The sequence below is a fragment of the Carcharhinus amblyrhynchos genome, chromosome 4, assembly GCF_965287045.1.
Source record: "Carcharhinus amblyrhynchos chromosome 4, sCarAmb.v2.hapA, whole genome shotgun sequence".
NCBI classification, from domain to species: Eukaryota; Metazoa; Chordata; class Chondrichthyes; order Carcharhiniformes; family Carcharhinidae; genus Carcharhinus; species Carcharhinus amblyrhynchos.
The window spans coordinates 95,027,571-95,050,455 of NC_137327.1; the positions used below are offsets into that span (position 1 = coordinate 95,027,571).

The 22,885-nt window shown below is 41.8% G+C and overlaps 1 protein-coding gene across 8 annotated transcripts in view; it reads left to right on the top strand.

Moving 5' to 3' along the window:
* Nucleotides 1-22,885, top strand: part of clcn5b (chloride channel, voltage-sensitive 5b) — a 138,612-nt gene that overhangs the window by 80,734 nt on the left and 34,993 nt on the right. For all 8 annotated transcript variants that reach the window (XM_080187578.1, XM_080187576.1, XM_080187574.1 and 5 more), the window contains 2 exons: nt 13,828-13,927; nt 21,182-21,369. In XM_080187578.1, coding sequence (XP_080043704.1) covers nt 13,828-13,927; nt 21,182-21,369 — 288 coding nt within the window. The remainder of the gene's footprint in view (nt 1-13,827; nt 13,928-21,181; nt 21,370-22,885) is intronic.

Genomic DNA, 22,885 nt, shown 5'->3' on the forward strand with positions numbered 1-22,885 from the left:
TGAGAGGAATAGATAGGGTGGATTCTCAGAGGCTATTTCCCCGGGTTGAAATGGTCGCTACGAGAGGACACAGATTTAAGGTGCGGGGAGGAAAGTACAGAAGTGATGTTAGAGGTAAGTTTTTCACTCAGAGGGTGGTGAGTGAATGGAATCGGCTGCCGTCAGTGGTGGTGGAGGCGAACTCGCTGGAGTCTTTTAAAAGACTTCTGGATGAGTATATGGGGTTTTATGGGATTGGGGGTTATAGATAGGTCTATAGATTGGTAGGTGTTGATGTGATCGGCGCAACTCGTGGGCCGAAGGGCCTGTTTGTGCTGTAGTGTTCTATGTTCTATGTACATATTACAGAGGAAGAAGTACTGGAACTCAGAAAGCGCATGAAGGTAGATAAATCCCCAGCACCTGATGAAGTGTATCCCAGGACTTTGTGGGAGGCTAGGGAGGAAATTGCAGTCCCCTAGCAGAGATATTTGAATCATCGACAGCCACAAGTAAGGTGCCTGAAGATTTAAGGGTGGCAAATGTTGTGCCTTTGTTCAAGAAGGGTAGATGAGAGAAGTGCAATTGACGTGGTCTACATGGACTTTAGCAAGGCCTGTGACAGGGTACCACATGGTAGGTTGTCGCATAAGTTAAATCTCCTGGGATCCAGGATGAGTTAGCCAATTGGATACAAAATTGGTTTGATGACAGAAGATAGGGTGGTTGTAGAAGGTTGTTTTTCAGACTGGAGGCCTGTCACCCAGAGGTGTACCACAGGGGTCGGTTTTGTTATTTGTTATTTATATTAATGATTTGGATGAGAATTTAGGAGGCATGGTTGGTAACTTTGCAGATGACACCAAGATTGGTGGCATAGTTCAGAGTGAAGAAGGTTATTTAGGATTGCAACAGGCTCTTGATCGATTGGGCCAGTTGGCTGATGAATGGCAGATGGAGTTTAATTTAGATAAATGTGAGGTAATGTATTTTGGTTGGTTGAACCAGGCCAGGACTTATTCAGTTAATGGAAGGGTTTTGGGGAGAGTTATAGAACAAAGATCTCGGCATACAGGTTCATAGCTCCTTGAAAATGGAATCACAGGTGGACAGAGTGGTGAAGAAGGTTTTCTTCATGCTTGATTTAATTGGTCAGAACATTGAATATAGGGGTTGGAATGTCCTGTTGAAGTTGTACAATACGTTGGTAAGACCACACTTGAAATCCAGCATTCAGTTCTGGTGACCCAACTAGAGAAAGGATTTTATTAAACTAGAGTGTAGAAAATATTTAAATAGGATGCTACTGGGACTTGATGGTTTGAGTTATAAGGAGAAACTGGATAGACTGGGACATGTTTCCCTGGAGCATAGGAGGCTTAGGTGTGACCTTGTAGAGGTCTGTAAAATAGTGAGGGGCATAGATAAGGTAGATAGTCAATATCTTTTCCCAAAGATAGGGGAATCTAAAACTAGACGGCATAGTTTTCAGGTGAGAGGGGAGAGATATAAAAGGGCCCAGAGGGGCAATTTTTTCACAGAGGGTGGTGAGTGTCTGGAATGAGCTGCCAGAGGTAGTAGTAGAGGTGTGTTCAAGTTTGTCTTTTAAGAAGCATTCAGACAGTTACGTGGGTAACATTGGTATAGAGGGATATGGGCCAAATGCAGGCAATTAGGATAGCTTAATGGTTAAAAACTGGGTGGCATGGACAAGTTGGGCTGAAGGGCCTGTTTCTATACTGTAAACCTCTATGACTATGACTCTGAATGACAAAAGAATTTTCAAATAAGACGAAGCAGAAAAAAGATGTGTATGATAAACATCAGGTTGAAAATAAAATTGAGAATCAACATGAATATAGGAATTTCAGAGGAGAAATATGAAGTAATGAGGGAAAGTAAGAGAGGCAGAGTGAGGGGGGGCTGATTAGGAGCCACAAAGCAGTCTACACTTGAAGGCAGAGGGCATGTCAGAATCATGAAATGAGTACCAGACTCCATAAAACCACAACTCTGGGCTGTTCAAAAACCAAAGTATTTAAGCAATATGTAACAATCTTATTGAGGCCAGTCTTCTATCACTATTTACTTACAACCCTTTATTTACAGTGTGTTTGAAATGTCGTTCGGCAGCTACAGGGTGCAGGTCAGACCTGAACCTTTTGACTGCCAGCCTGAGTGGAACCAACCAGTCATGAAGTCTCCACTGTTCCTTCTCTATTAGATGAGCCTCCATTTATCTAATAGGGGAGTTGTTTCCTATCAGGCCCACTGGGCAATCTATTGAGAGGTCATAACATCGCTCCCCTTTTTAAGTTTATTTCTTTCCTTGAGCTCCGGCCTCAGTGGGCCTTTTCCTCCACTTAAAGATTGACCTGAGGTCGACTGGAGGCAGGACCAGATCAGGGAGTGTTAAATAGGTTGGAGACCTTCATTTCCAAAGGGAGCACGATAAAATCACCAACACTGGTTTTTCTTGAGGCCTCGCTTCAGTAGGGCTTGCAGTCTCTTGCACTTCCATCTCGGAATTCTTGTCCTTATCACCCGGACAGGCAGGCATGGGGTCAACTTCCCATTGTGGTTCAATATTGGCAGTGGTCGTTCCTATGGCTGGTAATAAGGCCTGTACTGGCACTCTTGAGATGATGAAGGTGTTTCCTAACTATTTAAGGCCCCAGTGCAGGGGCCATATTCACTGGGCCCTGTTTTCTCTGTTATGATATTGGGGGTCCAACTGAAACTGTCCCCAAAGTTCCTCACTGGTTTTGAATGTTCTTTCCGTCCTTGCCGAATCATAGTTCTCTTTCAGAGTCTCTAGCTGGGACTCCACCCTCCCTGCCAGGCTTGGGAAAAGTAAACTTAATCTTGTCCGAAGGCCCTGCCCCATAAATAATTCCGCTGGAGAAATTCCTGTTGTTGTGTGAGGGGTAATCCTATGGTCGAATAAAAATTGTGCCAGTTTGGTCTCTAGGGACACTTCAGGTTGCTTCTTGTGTCAGACTTAAAGATCTGCACCATCCGTTCAGCCAACCCATTCGATGACGAGTGACAGGGTCCTGTTCTAATGTATTTGATGCCATTGAAAAGCATGAAGGTCTGAAACTCGATGCTAGTAAAGGCAGTGACATGGTGCGAGACCAGGACTTCAGATATCCCGTGTGTGCAGAAACTTTGTTGTAGTTTCTGAATGGTAGCATGGGAAGTGGTGGAGCTCATATGATGTATCTCCAACCATATAGAGGGCACATTGATCATAATTAAGAACGTGGGGCAAAGTCCACATGCACTCACAACAGGGCCTATCAGGCTACTCCCATGGATGTAGGGAGGCGGGGGGTGGGGACATTGATTCTCTTGACAGCATGACTTGCAGTGTCTAACCAAGTCACTAATGTCTGTGTCCAGGGTAGGCCACCATACGTAGCTCCTGGCTAGCATTTTCATCCTCAATCCCAGTGTGGCTATGGTGTAATTCCATAAGTATCGGATGTCGTCCTGAGCAAGGGACAACTGTGTGGGAACCCCAGAGGATGATGCCATCCTCAACACTGATCTTCTCTCTCTTTGTCCAGTAATGTTTCATTTCATCTAAGAATAGCCCTCTGAACCCCCATGTAATATTATGTTTTTTAATTTAGTCAGCACTCAGCATTGTGTCCAGTCCTTGATTTGCCTTATAGACACCAGGAAGGTGATCAAAAAAATAAGGATCGTCACAACCTCTTATACACTTAGTGGAGAAGCTGGACTCCTGGGCAACAGCAGACAACTCAACGCATTGGTGTTAGCTACCCGGGTTTCAGGGCGGTGCTATATGAAATATTCATAAGCCATCAGTAACAAAGCCCAAAGTCCTATCCGGGCGGAGGCAATGCAAGGATATTGCCTTGCCTTCTTTAAAAAGTCCCAACAATGGCTTATAATCAGTTACTATGATGATGTGTCTACCATAGACATATTAATGAAATTTTTTAATGTCAAAGACAACTGTCAATCCCGCTTTCTTGATTTGAGATACCTCTGCGCAGCATCCGAGAGAATCCAGGATACGTATGCAATTGGCTTCTCTGTTCCATCTCTCCAGTGATGTGCAGGTACTGCCTCAACCCTGTATGACAAGTTAAGGTCCTCTTTGGTGCCAAAATGGGCCAGTAAACCAGAGGACAAAAATTGATGTTTAACTCTGTTGAAAACTTCCAGCTGTTTGATGTTTCTGTAGTAGGACATGAAAGGAGACTAGCAAAGAAGCTAAATTAAGAATAAACTTCCCGTAATAATTCACTAACCCCAGGAAGGATTTCGGTTCTGTGGGGCTTCTTGGAGTTGGTGAAGGCCCATCCCATCCACCTGATAGTCCAAATAGATTACAGCATTTGCTTGGAATACACATTTCCCTTTTCAGGCATAGTCTGACCTCCAAAAATCACTAAGATCTCTTCCAGGTTTATTAGGTGTTCAAATTCTGAAGTTCCTGTGACTAAGACATCGCCGCTACCTGAGGTATGAAGTATGTTGTCCATGACCTGATGAAAAGTGACGCGTGCAGATGAGACCCCAAAGGGCAGGCGAGTGTACTGGTATTGGCTTTTGTGTGTGTTTATTGTCATGTACTTTCGGGAAGGCTCATCCAATTCTAGTTGGAAATACTCGTGGCTCATACTCAACATGAGTTTGGTCTTCAGTTAACCTGTCAAACGTGTCTTCAATCTGGGATGTGGGGTATCTGTCAAGTTTAGAAATCCTATTGACTTTGTGGCTTTTAGTTTCCACAAAGTTGGACCAACTTATCCGGCTTATGGGCAGGAACAACAGATGCAGCCCACGTCATGAACTGTAGGGATCTTATTATGCCCAGCTTTTTCAGGCATTTGAGTTCCAACTGTACTTTTTCTGAATGGGAATATGGAACTGGTTTAGCTTAAAGATTAGCTGTAGCATCGGGGTCGACATAGACCTGCACTTTGGCTCCCCTTATTTTTCCAAGCCCTTCTTGGTACTTATTTATGTCTTTCTACAGTTCCCCTGCGCCCAGCCTGAAGATCTCCAGTCTGTTCAGTCTGATGTGTTGGAGCCAATCTCTCCCATGTACAATTTCTTCATACAATGATGAGTGGAAGTCTCGTTGACTGCTGCCTGTATGTCACTAGGATTGACATGGTATCCTTCATCTACAATGGTTTCTTTGTGTAGATAGCCAGCCTGGCCTTGTTTTCTAAGTTCAGGGGCTGGATACCAGCCTGAATTCTGCTCCTCAATACCAGAGACTGCAGCCCCTGTATCCATTATTATTTTTAATTAGTGGTTATTTACTAGCAAGTCCACCATTATGGGGCAACCTTTGTTGTGGATTTGCGATTTAATCGCTTTGCCCCTGTTCCTACCTGTGGGCCTCCTTGCAAGATACATTGCAGTACTGGCCTTGGTCTTTTCAAAATAGCATTCATTTTGACTGTCTCTATATCTTAGCCTCGGTTGTTGTCTTCTGCAGCATGTGCAATAATTTGCCGTATGCAACCTTCTGGAGTATGCTCCTTAAAAGTCTGAAGCTTTCCCTGATCTTCCTTGACTGTCTGGAAAGGATTCTGAGATATTTTGCCAATTCCATCACTCTCAACTCAGGGATGGATGTTGCATGAGCCTTCTCTCTCTCTCTCTTCCAACCACCACCACAACCAATTCGGAAAACACTGCCAACTGATGTCAAAAGCTGATCCCAGGAATAAAGGGTTTGTGATACGAGGAGTTGTTGAGTCATCTGGGTCTATACTCGATAGAGTTTAGAAGGATGAGGGGGAATCTAATTGAAATTTACAGAAAACTGAGAGGCCTACATAGAATGGACATGGAGAGAATGTTTCCACTAGTGGGAGAGACTCAAACTCAAGGGCAACTCCAAGTAAAGGGATGCCGTGTTAAAACTGAGTTGAGGAGGAATGTCTTCAATCGGAGGATGGTAAATCTGTGTAACTCATTGCCACAGAGGGCTATGGAAGCGAGGTCACAGTGTCTTTAAGACAGAGATAGATAGGTTCTTGATTAATATGAGGGATCAAGGGTTACGGTGAGAAGGCAGGAGAATGGGAATGAGAATTGTATCAGCCATGATTAAATGGTGGATCTGATTTGATGGGCCGAATGCTCCTATATCTTATGGTCTTAAGGTCTCCTGTCGTTCCTGAGTTCCTTTTTCTGCATTTTCCCAATGGTGGAACAATGTCAGTGGCCTACTTTACATCCAAACTGGGTTCTACCAATTTTTTTTGGTCTGTCACATTGTTAATTGCACAGATCAGTCAATCTCACAACATGTTGTTCAGGGCTGACACCAATTCACAGTGCTCTGCCAATTTTCACAACCTGGTCAGAAACTCAGTGATAGATTGCCCAGGAGTTTGCCATACCATGTTAAAGTGGCATTGCTGGAGTATTATGGAAAGTTTTAGGTCATAATGGCTTTTAACCAAGTCCATAAATTCGCTAAATGTTTTGGAGATTGGCATCAGGGTAGGTTATGTTTTTTATTACACTGAAGATGGCTCTTTTGTCAATGGGGCTTCCTAATGAATGCACCCCTTACCAAAGGGGAATCTGTAGCAGGGGTGCGATGTCAGCGGGGCCAGACGATCCCGTCAATGTGAACGGCCAGAACATTCTGGTCCGTGTTGTGATTTGTGTGGGAGATCCTAACAGCAAGGAGTCTCACAAGAACAGGTTTATTTGGTAGCACAAGCTTTTGGAGTGTCACACCTCCTTCAGGTGAGTGAGAAGTTATGTTCACCATCAAGACACATATAGACACAAACTCAATTTACAAGATAATGGTTGGAATGCAAATCTTACGGTAATCAAGTCTTAAAGGTGCAATGAGAGTGGAGAGAGGGTTAAGCACAGGTTAATGAGGTGTGGATTGTCTCTAGCCAAGCAGTTAGTGAGATTTTGCAAACCAGGCAAGTCATGGGGGTTACAGATAGTGTGACATCAACTCAAGATCCCGGTTAAGGCCGTCCTCATGTGTGCGGAATGTGGCTATCAGTTTCTGCTCAGCGATTCTGCGTTGTGTGTCGTGAAAGCTGCCATGGAGAAAGCTTACCCGAAGATCAGAGGCTGAATGCCGATTGGAAGGGAATACTCCTGCCTCGTGATTTTGAGCAATGTTTATTTATCCGTTGTCATTTGCATCTGCATGAGTCCCCAGTGAGCCATGCCTCAGGACATCCTTTCCGGCAGCCTATTAGGTAGACAATATTGGCCAAGTCGCAAGAATACGTACTGTGTACCTGCTGGATAGTGTTCTCACGTGAGATGACGGAATCCGTGTCGATGATCTGGCATGTCTTGGAGACATTGCTGCGGCAGGGTTCTGTGGTGTCGTGGTCACTGTTTGTGTATCCCCTGTTTGTGAATACAACTCCTCACTCACCTGAAGGAGTGACAGTACAAAAGTTTGTGCTACCAAACAAACCTGTTGGACTTTAACCTGGTGAGACTTTTTACTGTTTACCCCAACCCAAAGCCGGCATCTCCACATCGTGCAATTCTAACAGTGCCATCTAGTGGCATTATATGGTGACCAATTTACAATGGACATGTTGAAAATAGGAAGTAAAGCTTGTAGACAAGAAATGTATGCTCAACTAAGATTTTCAGCAAGATACCAGCATGTCACCTGTGGAGTTTCCTCTTGGAAAATTAGATAAGTATTTTGTTTGATAAGGACAAGAGAATTGGATAATATAGTATTGTACATGAATATAAAAATTATGAAATAAGAAGAAAAATGAGGATAAACAATTTTAAATTACACGGTTAATATAGAATCATAGGCCATTTGGCCCACTGAGCCTGCGCTGACAACAATTCCACCAGGCCCTAAACTGAGTTGAAGTCAAATAGTTATCATGGTGTGATAGGTGCCAACGCCAGGAATTCAAATGTACAAATCACGTGTCAGAATGAAGTTACACAAAAATATGTTTGTCACACGAAGATGGACTTTCGCTTCAACCTACACACCAATTTAAAGTTAACTCTGTATTACATAATACTACACCTTTCTTCACATCAACAAAACTCGTTACCCTGAATGATGGTGAATGAAAATTGTTTTTGTTTATTTATTAGTGTCACAAGTAAGCTTACATTAACACTGCAATGAAGTTACTGTGAATAGGCACCAGAGTGCGGTGACAATTCAGGTACACTGAGGGAGAATTTAGTATAGCCAAGGCACCCAACTAGAACATCCTACGAGCTGTGGGACGAAACCAGAGCACCCGGAGGAAGCACACACAGACGGAAGAGAACGTGCAGACTCCGCACAGACAGTGACCCAAGCAGGAATTGAATCAGAAACTCTGGTGCTATGAGGCAGCAGTGCTAACCAGTGTGCCACCATGCCACCCAGTGCTTATATCTCAATGTTTATGTTTAGTAGTCAAGAAACAAGTTCTGAATTTACATTGTAAATTGCTAGCTTCCCAATAGGTGCAGGCGCAGATTGCCAGAGAATCCAAAATGAGTATAACATGCCATATATTCTCTTAGTCATTTTGTAAATAGTGGGGGGAAAAGACCAAATAGAATATTTCAGATGTCTGCACAGTGGTTAGCACTGCTACCGCACAGCACCAGAGACCTGGGGTTGATTCCCAGACTGGGTCACTGTCTGTGTGGAATCTGCACGTTTTCCCTGTGTTTGCGTGGGTTTCCTCCCACAGTCTGAAAGACATTATGGACTGGGTGCATTGGCCATGCTAAATTCTCCCTCAGTGTACCCAAACAGGTGCCGGAGTGGATTTTCACAGTAACTTTGTTGCAGTGTTTAAAAAAAAACCTTAAGTTTCCGTTCTCTGGCATTATCAAGGCACGTAAAAGCAGTCCAGTTTATCAGACTAAAAATTTGATAAAACTGGGAGTTGAGGTTACATTGCTAACTTTCTATCGGTGTAGCTAGTACACCAGTGATCTGGGTTTGCAGTCACTGGCAAAGAAATGGTGCTTGCCATTCATCTCGAGAAAAGCTGTCCACAAAATTTCAATGGTCTATAGAGTGCAGACTTCCTCTTTTCTAATGTCAATTTAAATTTAGTGTCTTCTACCATGGCCTGACGTATCGACAAACAGGGTATGCAGGAGGAAGAGTGATCAACCAAGCAAATTAAAGAATCCTCACCCAAGACAAAACAAATATCAATTACATTTAAATCATTGCACCAGAAATGAAAGATAGATCTGCACATAGTTGTTAAGTTAAGGAAGTAACTACATAGCAAAGTACAAACTTTACATAAAGTATATATTTTTTAAATGGGAACAATTTAATTTTCTAATTGGGAATGAGACCTCCCCCACTTTTACCATAAAACCATAGAACATTACAGCATAGAAACAGGCCTTTTGGCCGTCCTTGGCTGTGCTGAACCATTTTTCTGTCTAGTGCCACTGACCTGCACCTGGACCATATCCCTCCACACCCCTCTCATCCATGTACAAGTTTTTCTTAAATAAGAACATAAGAAATAGGAGCAGGAGTAGGCCATCCAGCCCTTCGAGCCTGCCCCGCCATTCAGTAAGATCATGGCTGATCTGTCGTGGCTCAGTTCCACTTTCCCGCCTTCTCCCCATAACCCTTAATCCCCTCGCCTATCAAAAACCTATCTACCCGCGTCTTAAATACATTTAGCGAGGCAGCCTCCACCACTTCAACGGGCAGAGAATTCCAGAGATTCACCACCCTTTGAGTGAAGAAGTTCCTCCTCAACTCCATTCTAAACTGCCCCCCCCTCTTATCTTGAGGCTGTGCCCGCTAGTCCTACTGTCGTTTCTGAGCGGGAAGAGTCTCTCCACCTCTATCCTATCCATCCCATTCATCATCTTATATGTCTCAATGAGAGCTCCCCTCATTCTTCTAAACTCTAACGAGTACAAGCCTAGTATATTCAGCTTCTCCTCATAGTTCAACCCCCTCAACTCCGGTATCAGCCGAGTAAACCTCTTCTGCACTCCCTCCAAGGCCAAAATATCCTTGCGTAAGTGCAGCGATCAAAACTGTACACAGTACTCCAGCTGCGGCCTCACCAGTGCCCTGTACAGTTGCATCCCTACTTTTATATTCAATCCCCCTCGCTATGAAGGCCAGCATCCCATTTGCCTTCCTGACCACCTGCTGCACCTGCAGGCTGGGTTTTTGCGACTCATGCACAAGGACCCCGAGGTCCCTCTGCACCGTTGCATGCTGCAGTTTTTCGCCATGTAAGTAATAGTCCTTCCTACCATTATTCCTACCAAAGTGGACAACTTCACACTTGCCAACATTAAATTCTATTTGCCAGTTCCTGGCCCATTCGCCCAGCCTATCTAGATCCTTCTGCAGACTTTCCACACCCTCTGCACAATTTGCCGTTCCACCAATCTTGGTGTCATCAGCAAATTTCGACATCATACGCTCGGTTCCCTCCTCCAGATCATCTATATAAATGGTAAATAGCTGAGGCCCCAGCACCGACCCCTGGGGCACTCCACTAGTCACCAACCGCCAATCCGAATAGCACCCATTGACCCCCACTCTCTGCCTCCTATTTGACAGCCAATCCCCTATCCACGCTAACACCCTACCCCCAACTCCATGCCCCCTAACCTTCTGTAACAACCTCTTGTGCGGCACCTTATCAAACGCCTTCTGAAAATCAAGAAACACCACATCTACCGGCTGTCCTCTATCCACCGCCCTAGACACATCCTCATAGAACTCCAGTAAATTCGTCAGACACGACTTCCCCTTAACGAAACCGTGCTGTGTCTGCTCTATCAAACAATTCTCCTTAAGGTGCCTCGCTATTTTCTCCTTGGTTACGGATTCGAGCATTTTACCTACAGCAGACGTTAAACTAACCGGCCTATAATTCCCTGCCTTTTGCCTGCTACCCTTCTTAAACAACGGCGTAACATTAGCTGTTTTCCAATCTTCCGGCACTTCCCCGGAATCCAGCGAGGTTTGGAAAATAATCATCAAGGCATCCACTATCACTTCCGCCATTTCTTTCACAACCCTTGGATGCATTCCATCTGGTCCTGGGGACATGTCCACAATCAGTCCCTCCAGTCTGTCGAGCACTGCCTCTCTAGTAACAATAATGTCATTCAGGCCCTCCACTCCTACCATCTTTCCATCGCTAACACCCGGCAAACTATGCACGTCCTCCTCCGTGAAGACCAAAACAAATAAGTTATTCAAGGCCTCAGCCATTTCCCCATCCCCTACCACTAAGCCCCCCCTCTCATCCTCTAAGGGTCCAATGTTCACCCTAGTCAGCCTCTTCCTTTTTATATATTTATAAAAACTCTTACTATCCTTTTTTATATTTAGCGCTAGCCCAGCTTCATAGTTGCTCCTACCCTTCTTTATCAACTTCTTCGTCATTCTTTGTTGACATTTAAACCTCTCCCAATCCTCTTCTCACCCACTACTCTTAGCTACTCTAAACGCATCCACTTTTAATTTAGTACTCTCCTTTACTTCCTTTGTTATCCACGGCTGATTATCTCTCCTCCTACGATCCTTTTTAACCATCGGAATAAATTTCTGCTGAGCACCAAGAAAGATCTTAAAGATCCTCCAGATGTTAAAAGTGAACCCGCTTTCACCACTTCATCTGGCAGCTCATTCCAGACTCCCACCACTGTGTGAAGAAATCCCCACTAATATTCCCTTTAAGCTTTCCCCCTTCACCCTTAACCCATGTCCTCTAGTTTTTTTTCTCCCCTAGCCTCAGTGGAAAAAGCCTGCGTGCATTCACTCTATTTTTTAAAATTACTTTTTCAGAAGCAAAAAGGGTGTTCAGAAGTTAGCCATTAAAAACTCAGTTGCCCCTAAATGGATAAAGCTTAACATTTTCATTGATGTTTAGAGTGAGAATAATGTATCAATAGTTTAAGTTTGTGCAAAATCAATGATTCTGTGGTGATTCCATTGATAATGGCTGTGACAACACATCTAATGTCAGAGCATTGCTAACAACAACTTGAATTTTAGCATTTAATTGCACGTTGTGCCAGAAGTTGCTGTCGTTTTAAACTCGTTAATAACAGCAAGTGCTGATAGTTTGCTGGCAACAATAATCTGTCTCTCAATGTCAACAAAACGAAGGAGATTGTCATTGACTTCAAGAAGCGTAAAGGAGAACATGCCTCTGTCTATATCAATGGGGATGAAGTAGAAAGGGTCGGGAGCTTCAAGTTTTTAGGCGCCCAAATCACCAACAACCTGCCTTGGTCCCCCACGCCGACACTATAGTTAAAAAAGCCCACCAATGCCTCTACTTTCTTAGAAGACTAAGAAAGTTTGGCATGTCAGCAATGGCTCTCACTAACTTTCATGATGTGGGTATGCCGGCGTTGGACTGGCGTAAACACAGTAAAAAGTCTGACAACACCAGGTTTTAGTCCAACCTATTTATTTGATAATATACTCACAAGCTTTCGAGGGACACCCTCTTCGTCAGGTGAATGGAGAGTTCTGGCCTCAGACAGAGCATGCTCTGTCTGAGGCCAGAACTCTCCATTCACCTGACGAAGAGGGTGTCCCTCGAAAGCTTGTGAGTATATTATCAAATAAATAGGTTGGACTAAAACCTGGTGTTGTCAGACTTTTTACTCTCTAACTTTTACAGATGCATCACAGAAAGCATTCTTTCTGGTTGTATTACAGTTTGGTATGGCTTTTGCTCTGCCCAAGAGCAAAACCAGTCTCCCATCCATTGACTCTGTCTACACTTCCCACTGCCTCGGCAAAGCAGCCAACATAATTAAGGACCTCACACACCCAGGACATTCCCTTTTCCACTTTTTTCCTTTGGGAAAAAGATACAAAAGTCTGAGGTCATGTACTAACCGACTCAAGAACAGCTTCTTCCCTGCTTCCACCAGATTTTTGAATGAACCTATCTTGCTTTAAGTTGATCTTTCTCTACACCCTAGCTATGACTGTAACACTACATTCTGTACTCTCTCATTTCCTTCTCAATGAACGGTATGTTTTATCTGTATAGCGCACAAGAGACAATACTTTTCACTGTTAATACTTGTAACAATAATAAATCAAGTCAAAGCTTTTTTCATTATTACTGCAACATTGTCATTTTGGTGTTACAATTGCAGTGTAACTACCCTATTAAAATATCTTAAGTATTTGAAGAAATTTTACCTATCTTGTAGGTATTTTTATTGATTTTAAGGGAGTTAAAAAAAGTTTGGTGCTACCAGGGCAGCAAGATGAAGAAAATTGTATGATAAGGCGATTTAAATGGTAGTGAGCTAGATGACCTGAAAAACCTCATCTAATTCATGTTGTCTCCATGTTCTTTTACATCAATATTTAGCTCTCCAAATATTGGTTAAAACATATGATTTTATTACAACTGATGAATAATTAAACAGTTTAAGAATCCATTAATTATGGATTTGCAATGCACTGAGCTGTACTGTAGTAAACCATATTTCTCAGAATGTTGAGCTTCCAGTTTCTGAGGAGGAACTGAGTGCCACAGAAAGATGGAAGTTGGTAGCTTCAATAATGCACCAGCTGAATCAAGCGTTGCTATTTTAACTTAATGACATATGCAACCTTAAACCAAAGGTTGTCTTTCATATTCACAATATTTTTGTACTAAATTAGCAATTAAAATTTTTTTGATGACATTTGAAAGAAAAGTTCTGTTCATGTCTCCTGCCATTCATCTTAAGCTAGAAGACAAAACTTACTTTGTACTGATGGTATGCAGTGATATCATTCGTTCAGATGGAAAACTTTGGGAAAGTATTGCCATCTAATTTTGTTGCTTCTCTTTCCAGATCACAAGCAAAAGTAAAGAATCGTTGTGGGCACTCATTAAAGGTTTGAGTGATGCCTTCTCTGGGTGGCTGGTGATGCTACTGGTTGGGCTGATGGCAGGTAAGAAGCAAGGCATGATTGTTTTTTGTGAAGTACCTTAAACTGTGGGACAGAAGTCTGATATTTTTTAAATGGATTAGATACGTCAGATTGGAAGATCAGGCTGAGAAATCAATTTCAAAGAATTACTAATCAAATCTTGTCTGAAAAGGAACATAAGAACATATGCCCCAGGGGTCAGTGCTGGGGCCTCAGCTATTTACCATTTATATAGATGATCTGGAGGAGGGAACCGAGCGTATGATGTCGAAATTTGCTGATGACACCAAGATTAGTGGAACGGCAAATTGTGCAGAGGGGGTGGAAAGTCTGCAGAAGGATCTAGATAGGCTGGGCGAATGGGCCAGGAACTGGCAAATAGAATTTAATGTTGGCAAGTGTGAAGTTGTCCACTTTGATAGGAATAATGGTAGGAAGGACTATTACTTACATGGCGAAAAACTGCAGCATGCGACGGTGCAGAGGGACCTCGGGGTCCTTGTGCATGAGTCGCAAAAACCCAGCCTGCAGGTGCAGCAGGTGGTCAGGAAGGCGAATGGGATGCTGGCCTTCATAGTGAGGGGGATTGAATATAAAAGTAGGGAGGTCTTGCTGCAACTGTACAGGGCACTGGTGAGGCCGCGGCTGGAGTACTGTGTGCAGTTTTGGTCGCCGCACTTACGCAAGGATATTTTGGCCTTGGAGGGAGTGCAGAGGAGGTTTACTCGGCTGATACCGGAGTTGAGGGGGTTGAACTATGAGGAGAGGCTGAATAAGCTAGGCTTGTACTCGTTAGAGTTTAGAAGAATGAGGAGAGCTCTCATTGAGACATATAAGATGATGAATGGGATGGATAGGATAGAGGTGGAGAGGCTCTTCCCGCTCAGAAACGACAGTAGGACTAGAGGGCACAGCCTCAAAATAAAGGGTTAGAACAGAGTTGAGGAGGAACTTCTTCACTCAAAGGGTGGTGAATCTCTGGAATTCTCTGCCTGTTGAAGTGGTGGAGGCTGCCTCGCTAAATATATTTAAGACGTGGGTTGATAGGTTTTTGATAGACGAGGGGATTATGGGGAGAGGGCGGGAATGTGGGACTGAGACACGACAGATCAGCCATGATCTTATTGAATGGCGGGGTAGGCTGGAAGGGCTAGATGGCCTGCTCCTGCTCCTATTTCTTATGTTCTTAACTGGAATCAGCTTTTTTTTATAATTTATGTCTTTGCTAGTTAGCTGGAGTAATCATCCTCATGATGAAAGGTGGTTGAAGTAATGTCAAGTCCTGCAGCTTACCAGTCTAGCTGCAAATTAAGCATTTCCAGCTTGAATTAAGCTGAGACAAGGGATTTGGATTCACAGTTGAGCTCTATATCAACCTGTTCTATTGGATATGAGCGATCCAAATGTGTTACGACAGTTGGATCATTTTACTTTACTTTTTTGTGTAACTTTGACTGCACCTCCCTAGCTATAGCTTTCAGTTGCTCGGTGATAAAGGATGTGAATATTTCACCATCAGATCTCCTTGCTTGACTCACATCTGGACATCAATAGTTGTCTTTTCCTAGTATTAGGGAAAATAATTTCTTGATGGGTAGGAGGGAATTAATTTAAACAGCAGTAGTGTCTCTTCTCACCATTTGTCTGTAAGCAGAAATGTGTTTTGATTTGTTTCTCTCTTTCTAAGCGGTGACATATTTCCCAACCCCTCAGTTTTGGTGTGATACTATTTTCTATTAATAACTCCACAGCAAACTTGAGATAGGGTAAACTCAAAAGATTAGTTTATTTGCACACATTCAAAACACAAAGAGAGTTCGCAACACTCTTTCACTCCTCCCCTCACCTCATATTCAGATAGTAAAGCAAGGGATAGAAAAAAGAATGAATTACAGTACAGAGATCGCAGAAAATAAATATTGGTTCATGTGTATTCCAGGGCCCAAAATCAAGGTCCAGTGAGATGTTCCTTCACAGAGGTTAATGGGCTAAAACCAATGTTTTGGAATTCAATTTTCCAATGGTGTGGACTTCACAAAATGAAATAGACATGCAGAGTTAAATCAGTTTCATAGGCGCTGGTACAGTACTTCCAGCAGAAGCAGGGCAGATGGAGTCAGGTATTCAAGTTAGGCCAATGCTCCTTCGATGTGGCCTTCCGGTCAAATAAAAAACAGCAAACTGAGTTGTGTAATTCACCAAGGCAATATTACTTGTTCCATAAGCTGGAGGCCCATGTCACATGACTCCCTCCATATTTGACAAAGGATGTGTATCAGTCATCAGGATTCTAAAGGGCCTTAACCATCAGGAATTTGAAGGAAGGTTGTAGGTCTTTTGTCTGACCAGACAATCCATCTCCTGTCAAGCCTGGATTATTAAACACTGATGGTCTTTGTGTAGCTCTTTCTGAAGTTGGACTGTACAATATACAGGACATCGGTATTGGAGAGATAATGAAGTGCAAGTTTTACTTAACTGCCAAGTGGCTTCTTTTGTTCAGGGGCCACAGACAGACACAATTCTGTCCATTTTCAAGGTCTTTGTTCAGTTTTTTAAAAAGTAGAAGTAGTGATGAGCATATCTATATAGATCTTTCATAAGAATATGCAGTGTGAGAGGCCTTATTCTCTCACAAATTGCTATCATTGTTTCTCTGAACACCCTCAAGTTTAAATACCAAGGATAATTATCTTCAGTAAGTTGATGACAAATGGATTCATAGCCTAGGACTTTGCTGCAGGACCTCTCCAAATGCCAGATTATTGTCAATGGTATCACACATTGTAATTCTATATAAAAGTGAAAATCAGTGAGAAGAGGGTTTTGACAGTTGGAATTCTGTGCAGTAGGATTGAATATGAATTCTATAGGGGCTTATTTATTGGGATTCCCTGCTTCAAAAATACAAATGTGAACCAGGAATATATTTGACATAAATGCAAAGCCCTCTCAAATATGCTTTGTGCCAAACATTTTGACGATTATAAATCAGTATGTAGGGTTTTATGTACTGTTTTTATGCTGCCTATACAATGTGCAATTTTCTTCTGGATTTTGCATACGTTCAAAAGCTTAGAATAGCTCAATGACACTTTGTGCTGTGAACTCAGTGTGCCCTTGTTTGTGTCTGCATTTTGAAGCATGGCAAATTTCCATTCTCTGCCAGAACTTGGGGGAGGGAGTCAAACAGTTTGGCATTAACCCATCAGGATGGAGGATAGATCAACAGATGAGTTTATCAGGCCTAATCTCCCAGCGTTAACAATGTTACAGCGTGGCATAGGCCTAGGAATAGGTTGTCTGTTCGCTTATATCTCTCATGGAATATTCAGTGATCCTAGGAGTTTACTATATACCTGCTCATCTGGGATCCGAAGCTTGGAATCATAGGATGTTCCAGCACAGGGGTAGGCAATTAGTCACCAATTCTAAGCCGGTTTTTATTTTTGCAAGTCATCCAGTTTCTTTGCAAGACCAAGGACATTTTCTGACCTTATCTACCTGTACTACCATTCTTTAAGGACGCCAGTTTCTCTACTCCAAGTAAAAGTCTTACCTTTTAAAGTGTAGTTCTTTTTTCTATTTTTAATCCTAGAATGTGTTCACATTTTTCTAAACTGAACTGCATCTGCTACCTGTCTGGAAAAGTTGTTAACCTTTTCATATCCATTCATTTGCAATCTTTCACAATTTTCTGTCATTAGCAAATTTTAACACCAGAAAATTTACGTATCAAGTAAATATTTGCAGCCCTAACACAGACTGCTTTGAAACAGCACATGTAAGTTACAGTTAAGTATTTAGCATATTGGGTAGCATTTTGGTAAGTTAGCGTTAGTAGCTAGTTTGGTTAGGTGTTTCTTTTTAATGGATAGAATTTGTGTTTTAGTATTGGTTGAACAGTTAGAGAGCTATAAAGCTGAAAAGAAACAAACTAAATTCTATAAATAAATGTAGATTTAGATATGTCAACAAAACAAAGGAGATCGTCATCAACTTCAGGAACCGTAGTGGAGGACATGCTCATGTCTACATCAATGGGGACAAAGTAGAAATGGTCGAGAGCTTCAGGTTTTAGGTGTCCAGATCACCAGTGACCTGTCCTGGTCCCTCCATGTCAATGCTATCGTTAAGAAAACCCACCAACACCTTTTGCTTTCTCAGAAGACTAAGGAAATTTGGCATGTCTGCTACGACTCACCAACTTTTAAAGATGCGCCATAGAAAGCATTCTTTCTGGTTGTATCATAATTTGGTGCGGCTCCTGCTCTGTCCAAGACTGCATGAAACTACAAAAGGTTGTGAACAAAGCCCAGTCCATCACTCAAATCAGCTTCCCACCCATCGATGGTGTCTACAATTTCTGCTGCCTCGAAAAAGCAGCCTGTGTAATTAAGAACCTCATGCACCCTGGACATTCTCTTTTCCATCTTCTTCCGTTAGGAAAAAGATACAAAAGTCTGAGGACACGTGCCAACTGACTCAAGAACTGCTTCTTCTCTACCGTCAGATTTTTGAATGGACCTACCTCGCATTAAGTTGATTTTTCTCTACATGCTAGCTATGACTAAAACACTACATTTTGCACCCTCTCCTTTCCTTCTCCATGAACGGTATACTTTGTCTGCATAGTACACAAGAAGCAATACTTTTCACTTTGTACCAATGCATGTGACAATTAATCAAATCAAATATGGCAGCACAAATTTTATTGTCACGACAGCAGTGTATGAAAGCGAACTGATCTGCAGTAGATGTTTCCTCCTCCAATCTGTGCAACCCCAAGTCATTGAGTTGGAAACACACTCAAACATGGATGGGGAGAGGTATCTGGAAAGCTTGTTCCAGACCTTAATCATATCTCTGAGAGAGGTGCAGGTTCAGAATAGAATTAATGAGACCAAATAATGAGAGTAAAGGAAATCTAGGTGTGATAGAGAATGAGGATCTACAGAAACTTATCCTATCCAATAAGTACAATAAAACTGCCACTTGAAAATCACCATTGTCACCAAAAATATAATGTATCTATAAGTACTTAAGTGGGCCAAATCAAACTCTGAATCCTTCAAAGGTTTAAATATTCCCAGAACTGAATTGTGAAGTGGAATGGTTTGAAAACAGTTCTTGTGAAAACCAGGATAGGAAAAGACTAGATTCAAGGTGGTACTAAAATGCTCGGTGATATGTCTGATAATTTTCAAATATAAAATTATGCCAAAAATCAGGTTCCCTGCAAGCGTTTTCATGCATGCCCATGATAATGGTTGGATAAATTAAGATGGAGTTAAGTTATGGATCATGTGCAGAATAGGCATCCCAGTGGTCTGTGTGAAGAATGCAACTTATTAGTGTGGGGCATGTTCAGATCCCATTTAACCAATGAGATTGAGGTTTCTGCCAGAAATAACACACACATTGCAGTTACACCATGAAGTCTAACATCTGCACTACAACCTCTGGATCATGTTTATGCTGAATGGAGTAAGGGGATGGTTGACTGGAAAAACCTTCACAAAGAATGGAAATATGTACACTGCCCTAACTAATGGTAGCTTCAGCATCCTATTGTGGGATTGAATTAGATATTCTGCATTTTTTGAATAATTAATGAAGAGGAAAATGATTTGTTATGGAGAGATGATTCTGAAACTGATAGCACCAAACCTGATCAGAAGTCAGTTTCTTACAATGATGCCATAACCAAAATGACTGAGTTCCATGAACTCTTTTCATTGCCTTTAGCATTCATGTATCTGACATATTACAAAACACTTTCATTGTGACTTAAGGTATCTTTGTACATTTAATTTATTGAATAAACTGTGTCACACTAATACGAGTTAAATGTGTTTTTTTCGGATTTCAAAACGACAACCAACACTGGCGATTCACATTTTATACTGGATGTATTAAGTTGGCCTTCATTTTTGGAATGATTTTTTTGAAGGCTTCAAAGGTTGACCCTCGCTGGAGATTGTTGGCTAAAATTGAAGCTCATGCAATTGAGGGCAAATAATTTTGATCTAGTTAAGAGAATGGCTGAGCAGGAGCTAACAATGTAAAAATTAAGGGCAGATTGATTAATTGTGTTAGGATTGAGTGCTATAAGTCCAAATTTGATGAGACAATAATACATGGCAATGTGAGAAACCTAGAATTACAATAGCTTATGGGCAAAACTGTGGCAAATAGATTTCAATGTAAGCAAGTGTGCGATCATTTTCTTTGGAGCTAAAATGGACAGATCAAAACACTACCTGCGTGGTGAAAAGCTCGAAATAGATGGTGGTTCATGTACGTGGATCATTAAAATACTATCCCTACCTGGTCTGGCCTACATGTGACTCCAGAGCACCAGGAATGTTCTTGACTCTCAACTGCCCTCTGAACAAGGACAACTAGAGATGGGCAATAAATGTTGGCCAGTGACGCCCATGTCTCATGAAAAATATTTTTAAAAAAGACCATAGTTGAGCCTTGGTTGGAGTAGTAATTGCAGTTTTGGGAGCCTCATTTGTGACCACTTGCTCTTCTGGCATAATTTTCTTATTGTTTCTCCACTCCTCCTGCAGCTTTGCTCAGAGGTTAACCACTAGGTCCTGATGGTTTTTCCTTCTTGAGTGTCAGAAACGTAATAAGTACCATTTGAATAAGAGCATCTAATATTGGTCTACACATACCTCTACTGGCTCCACAATTTGAGTGTACACCTTCTCTATGAAAACTTTGGCAAAGTACTTTGTGTTTGTGCAATCCCCTCACACTCCAAGCTTGCCTCCTTCATCTAACCCTATTTTGATAACTTTCTGACTACTAATGTGCCTATAGAAAGTCTTTTTATTGTCCTTTGTTTCCTTTTCCACTTTTCTCTCTCCAACCTCTTTTAATCTTTCTTTTATCCTTTTGTTTTGTTTCAGCTTTTTTCTCTGTTATCTGCTCTAAGTGCTACATACTGTTTTAGTTTAAATTTGATCTTGGTTTGACCATCTTATCCATAAAACCTTAGCCTTTGTGATAGCTTTTTGTAGTGGAATGAAAATATCTTTGGTTAAATAATTCCAATTACTTGACCTATTTCTGCTCCTTTTAATCTTGCCCATTTTATCTTAATATGTTTTATACAATCAAATATGCTTTTCTTCCAAAACATTATTAAGCCTACAAAAGACTAATTAATATATGGGGGAAGGTAAAGATGTAACAGCTAAAATAATCAAATGTCCTCTTGCTGACTATTTAAAGTAATCATGCATGCTATCTTTTGTCTAGGTGCAATTGCTGGTTTGATCGATATGGCTTCTCACTGGATGACAGATCTGAAGGAAGGAGTCTGTTTGGTGGGATTCTGGTACAACCATGAACATTGTTGCTGGACGTCCAGTGAAACCACTTTTGAACAGCGAGATAAATGTCCACAATGGAAGTCTTGGTCGGAACTATTTCTCGACCAGTCAGATGTAATTAGATGCCTTTTATTTTCTTGATTAAAAGCTGTCCTTAACCTTTCACTTGTCCAAATTTGTTTCGTCCACCCAGTAAATTTGAGCATGTTGTATTTGCTTTTGAAATAGCCAATAATTTTACATAAAGTACCATCCCTAACCAATATCCACAGAATTCCTTCTAGGTCTTTAGTTGAATATTTGCTTTTGATGATTTACCTCCCGCAGAGTGATGGTTTTTGAGCCAGAACTGTGAAAACCCAACCATGGCTTCTATACACATGTGAGATGTTTATGGTGCTGAACATGAGTAGAAAATGAGAACATTTGGCGTATATTTCCTGAAGTTCCACCAAACAATTCCTGTGCTGATGTTAATTATTTCTGAAGCTTATACTTCTGTAAATAACATAATGATTCTGAAGAATCATTGGAATCAGGGAACTTAAAAGCAGGCCATCTTCATTGCTGCTTTTGTTTGTACCAGAGTACTGCTTTGGCCTGCGTTAGAGTGCTGAAGTTGGAGTTTGGTTTGAGGGAGATTTAAGGGGTAATTTCGATCTCAAATTTAGTCTTTGCTTTAATTTAGCAATTCACTAAAAGTTGCTCCTTAGATTGGGAGATGTTGAATTTTAGTTAGGCCAGAATATGCACCCTGCAGTACGTGGGAAGTCATAGAGATCTGCTAATGCTTTTAGGCAGTGTTTAAACTAGTGTGTTAGTTGGGTGGAAATCTGAGGGAACCTCAGAGTAATAAGCTAATAGGATACATTAGAGTAAGGGAAAAAGTATTGATGTCTAAATCAGGGTTATACTGAATGTATGTGAACCCTGGAGTATAGTGAATAATTGTTGAGTTGCAGGCACAGGTTGCCATGTGGAATTGAGGTTCTGGTGATATGATTGAGGTTCTGATGATAGTGGAGACCTAGCCCAAGGAAGGGCAGGGCTGGGTGCTAAATATTCCTGAGTACATGGTGTTTAGACAAGGTAGGAAATTAAGAAAAGTAGGGTAGAATAATTTATTAATGAGAGCATTACAGTGCTGGAGAACGAGGATGCCCCAGTGGGTTCAAGGACAGAATCAATTTTGCAGGAGCTAAACATAGAAACTAGGAGCAGGAGTAGGCCATTCAGCTCTTCAATCTTGGTCTGCCATTCAGTATGATCATAGCTGATCCCTTATCTCACTGCCATATTCCTGCCTTTTCCCCATACCCACTGGTGCCATTGAAATCTAAAAAAAGTCTGTTTTGAATGCATTCAGTGAGTTGACCTCCACAGCCTTATGTGGTAGAAAATTCCACAGGGTCATTACCCTTTGACTTTCATCATATTGGTCCTACATGGTCTAACCTATATCCTGTGACTGTGTTCACTAGTTCTAGATTCCTCATCCAGGAAAAACATTCTCCCTGCAACTGGCTTTTCCAGCCTTGTTAGAATTTTGTATGTTTCATGGAACAGAAAAGGTACAATCATATTTCCCAGTGTGGCCTATAGACCACCAACTAGTCAGATGGATGTAGAG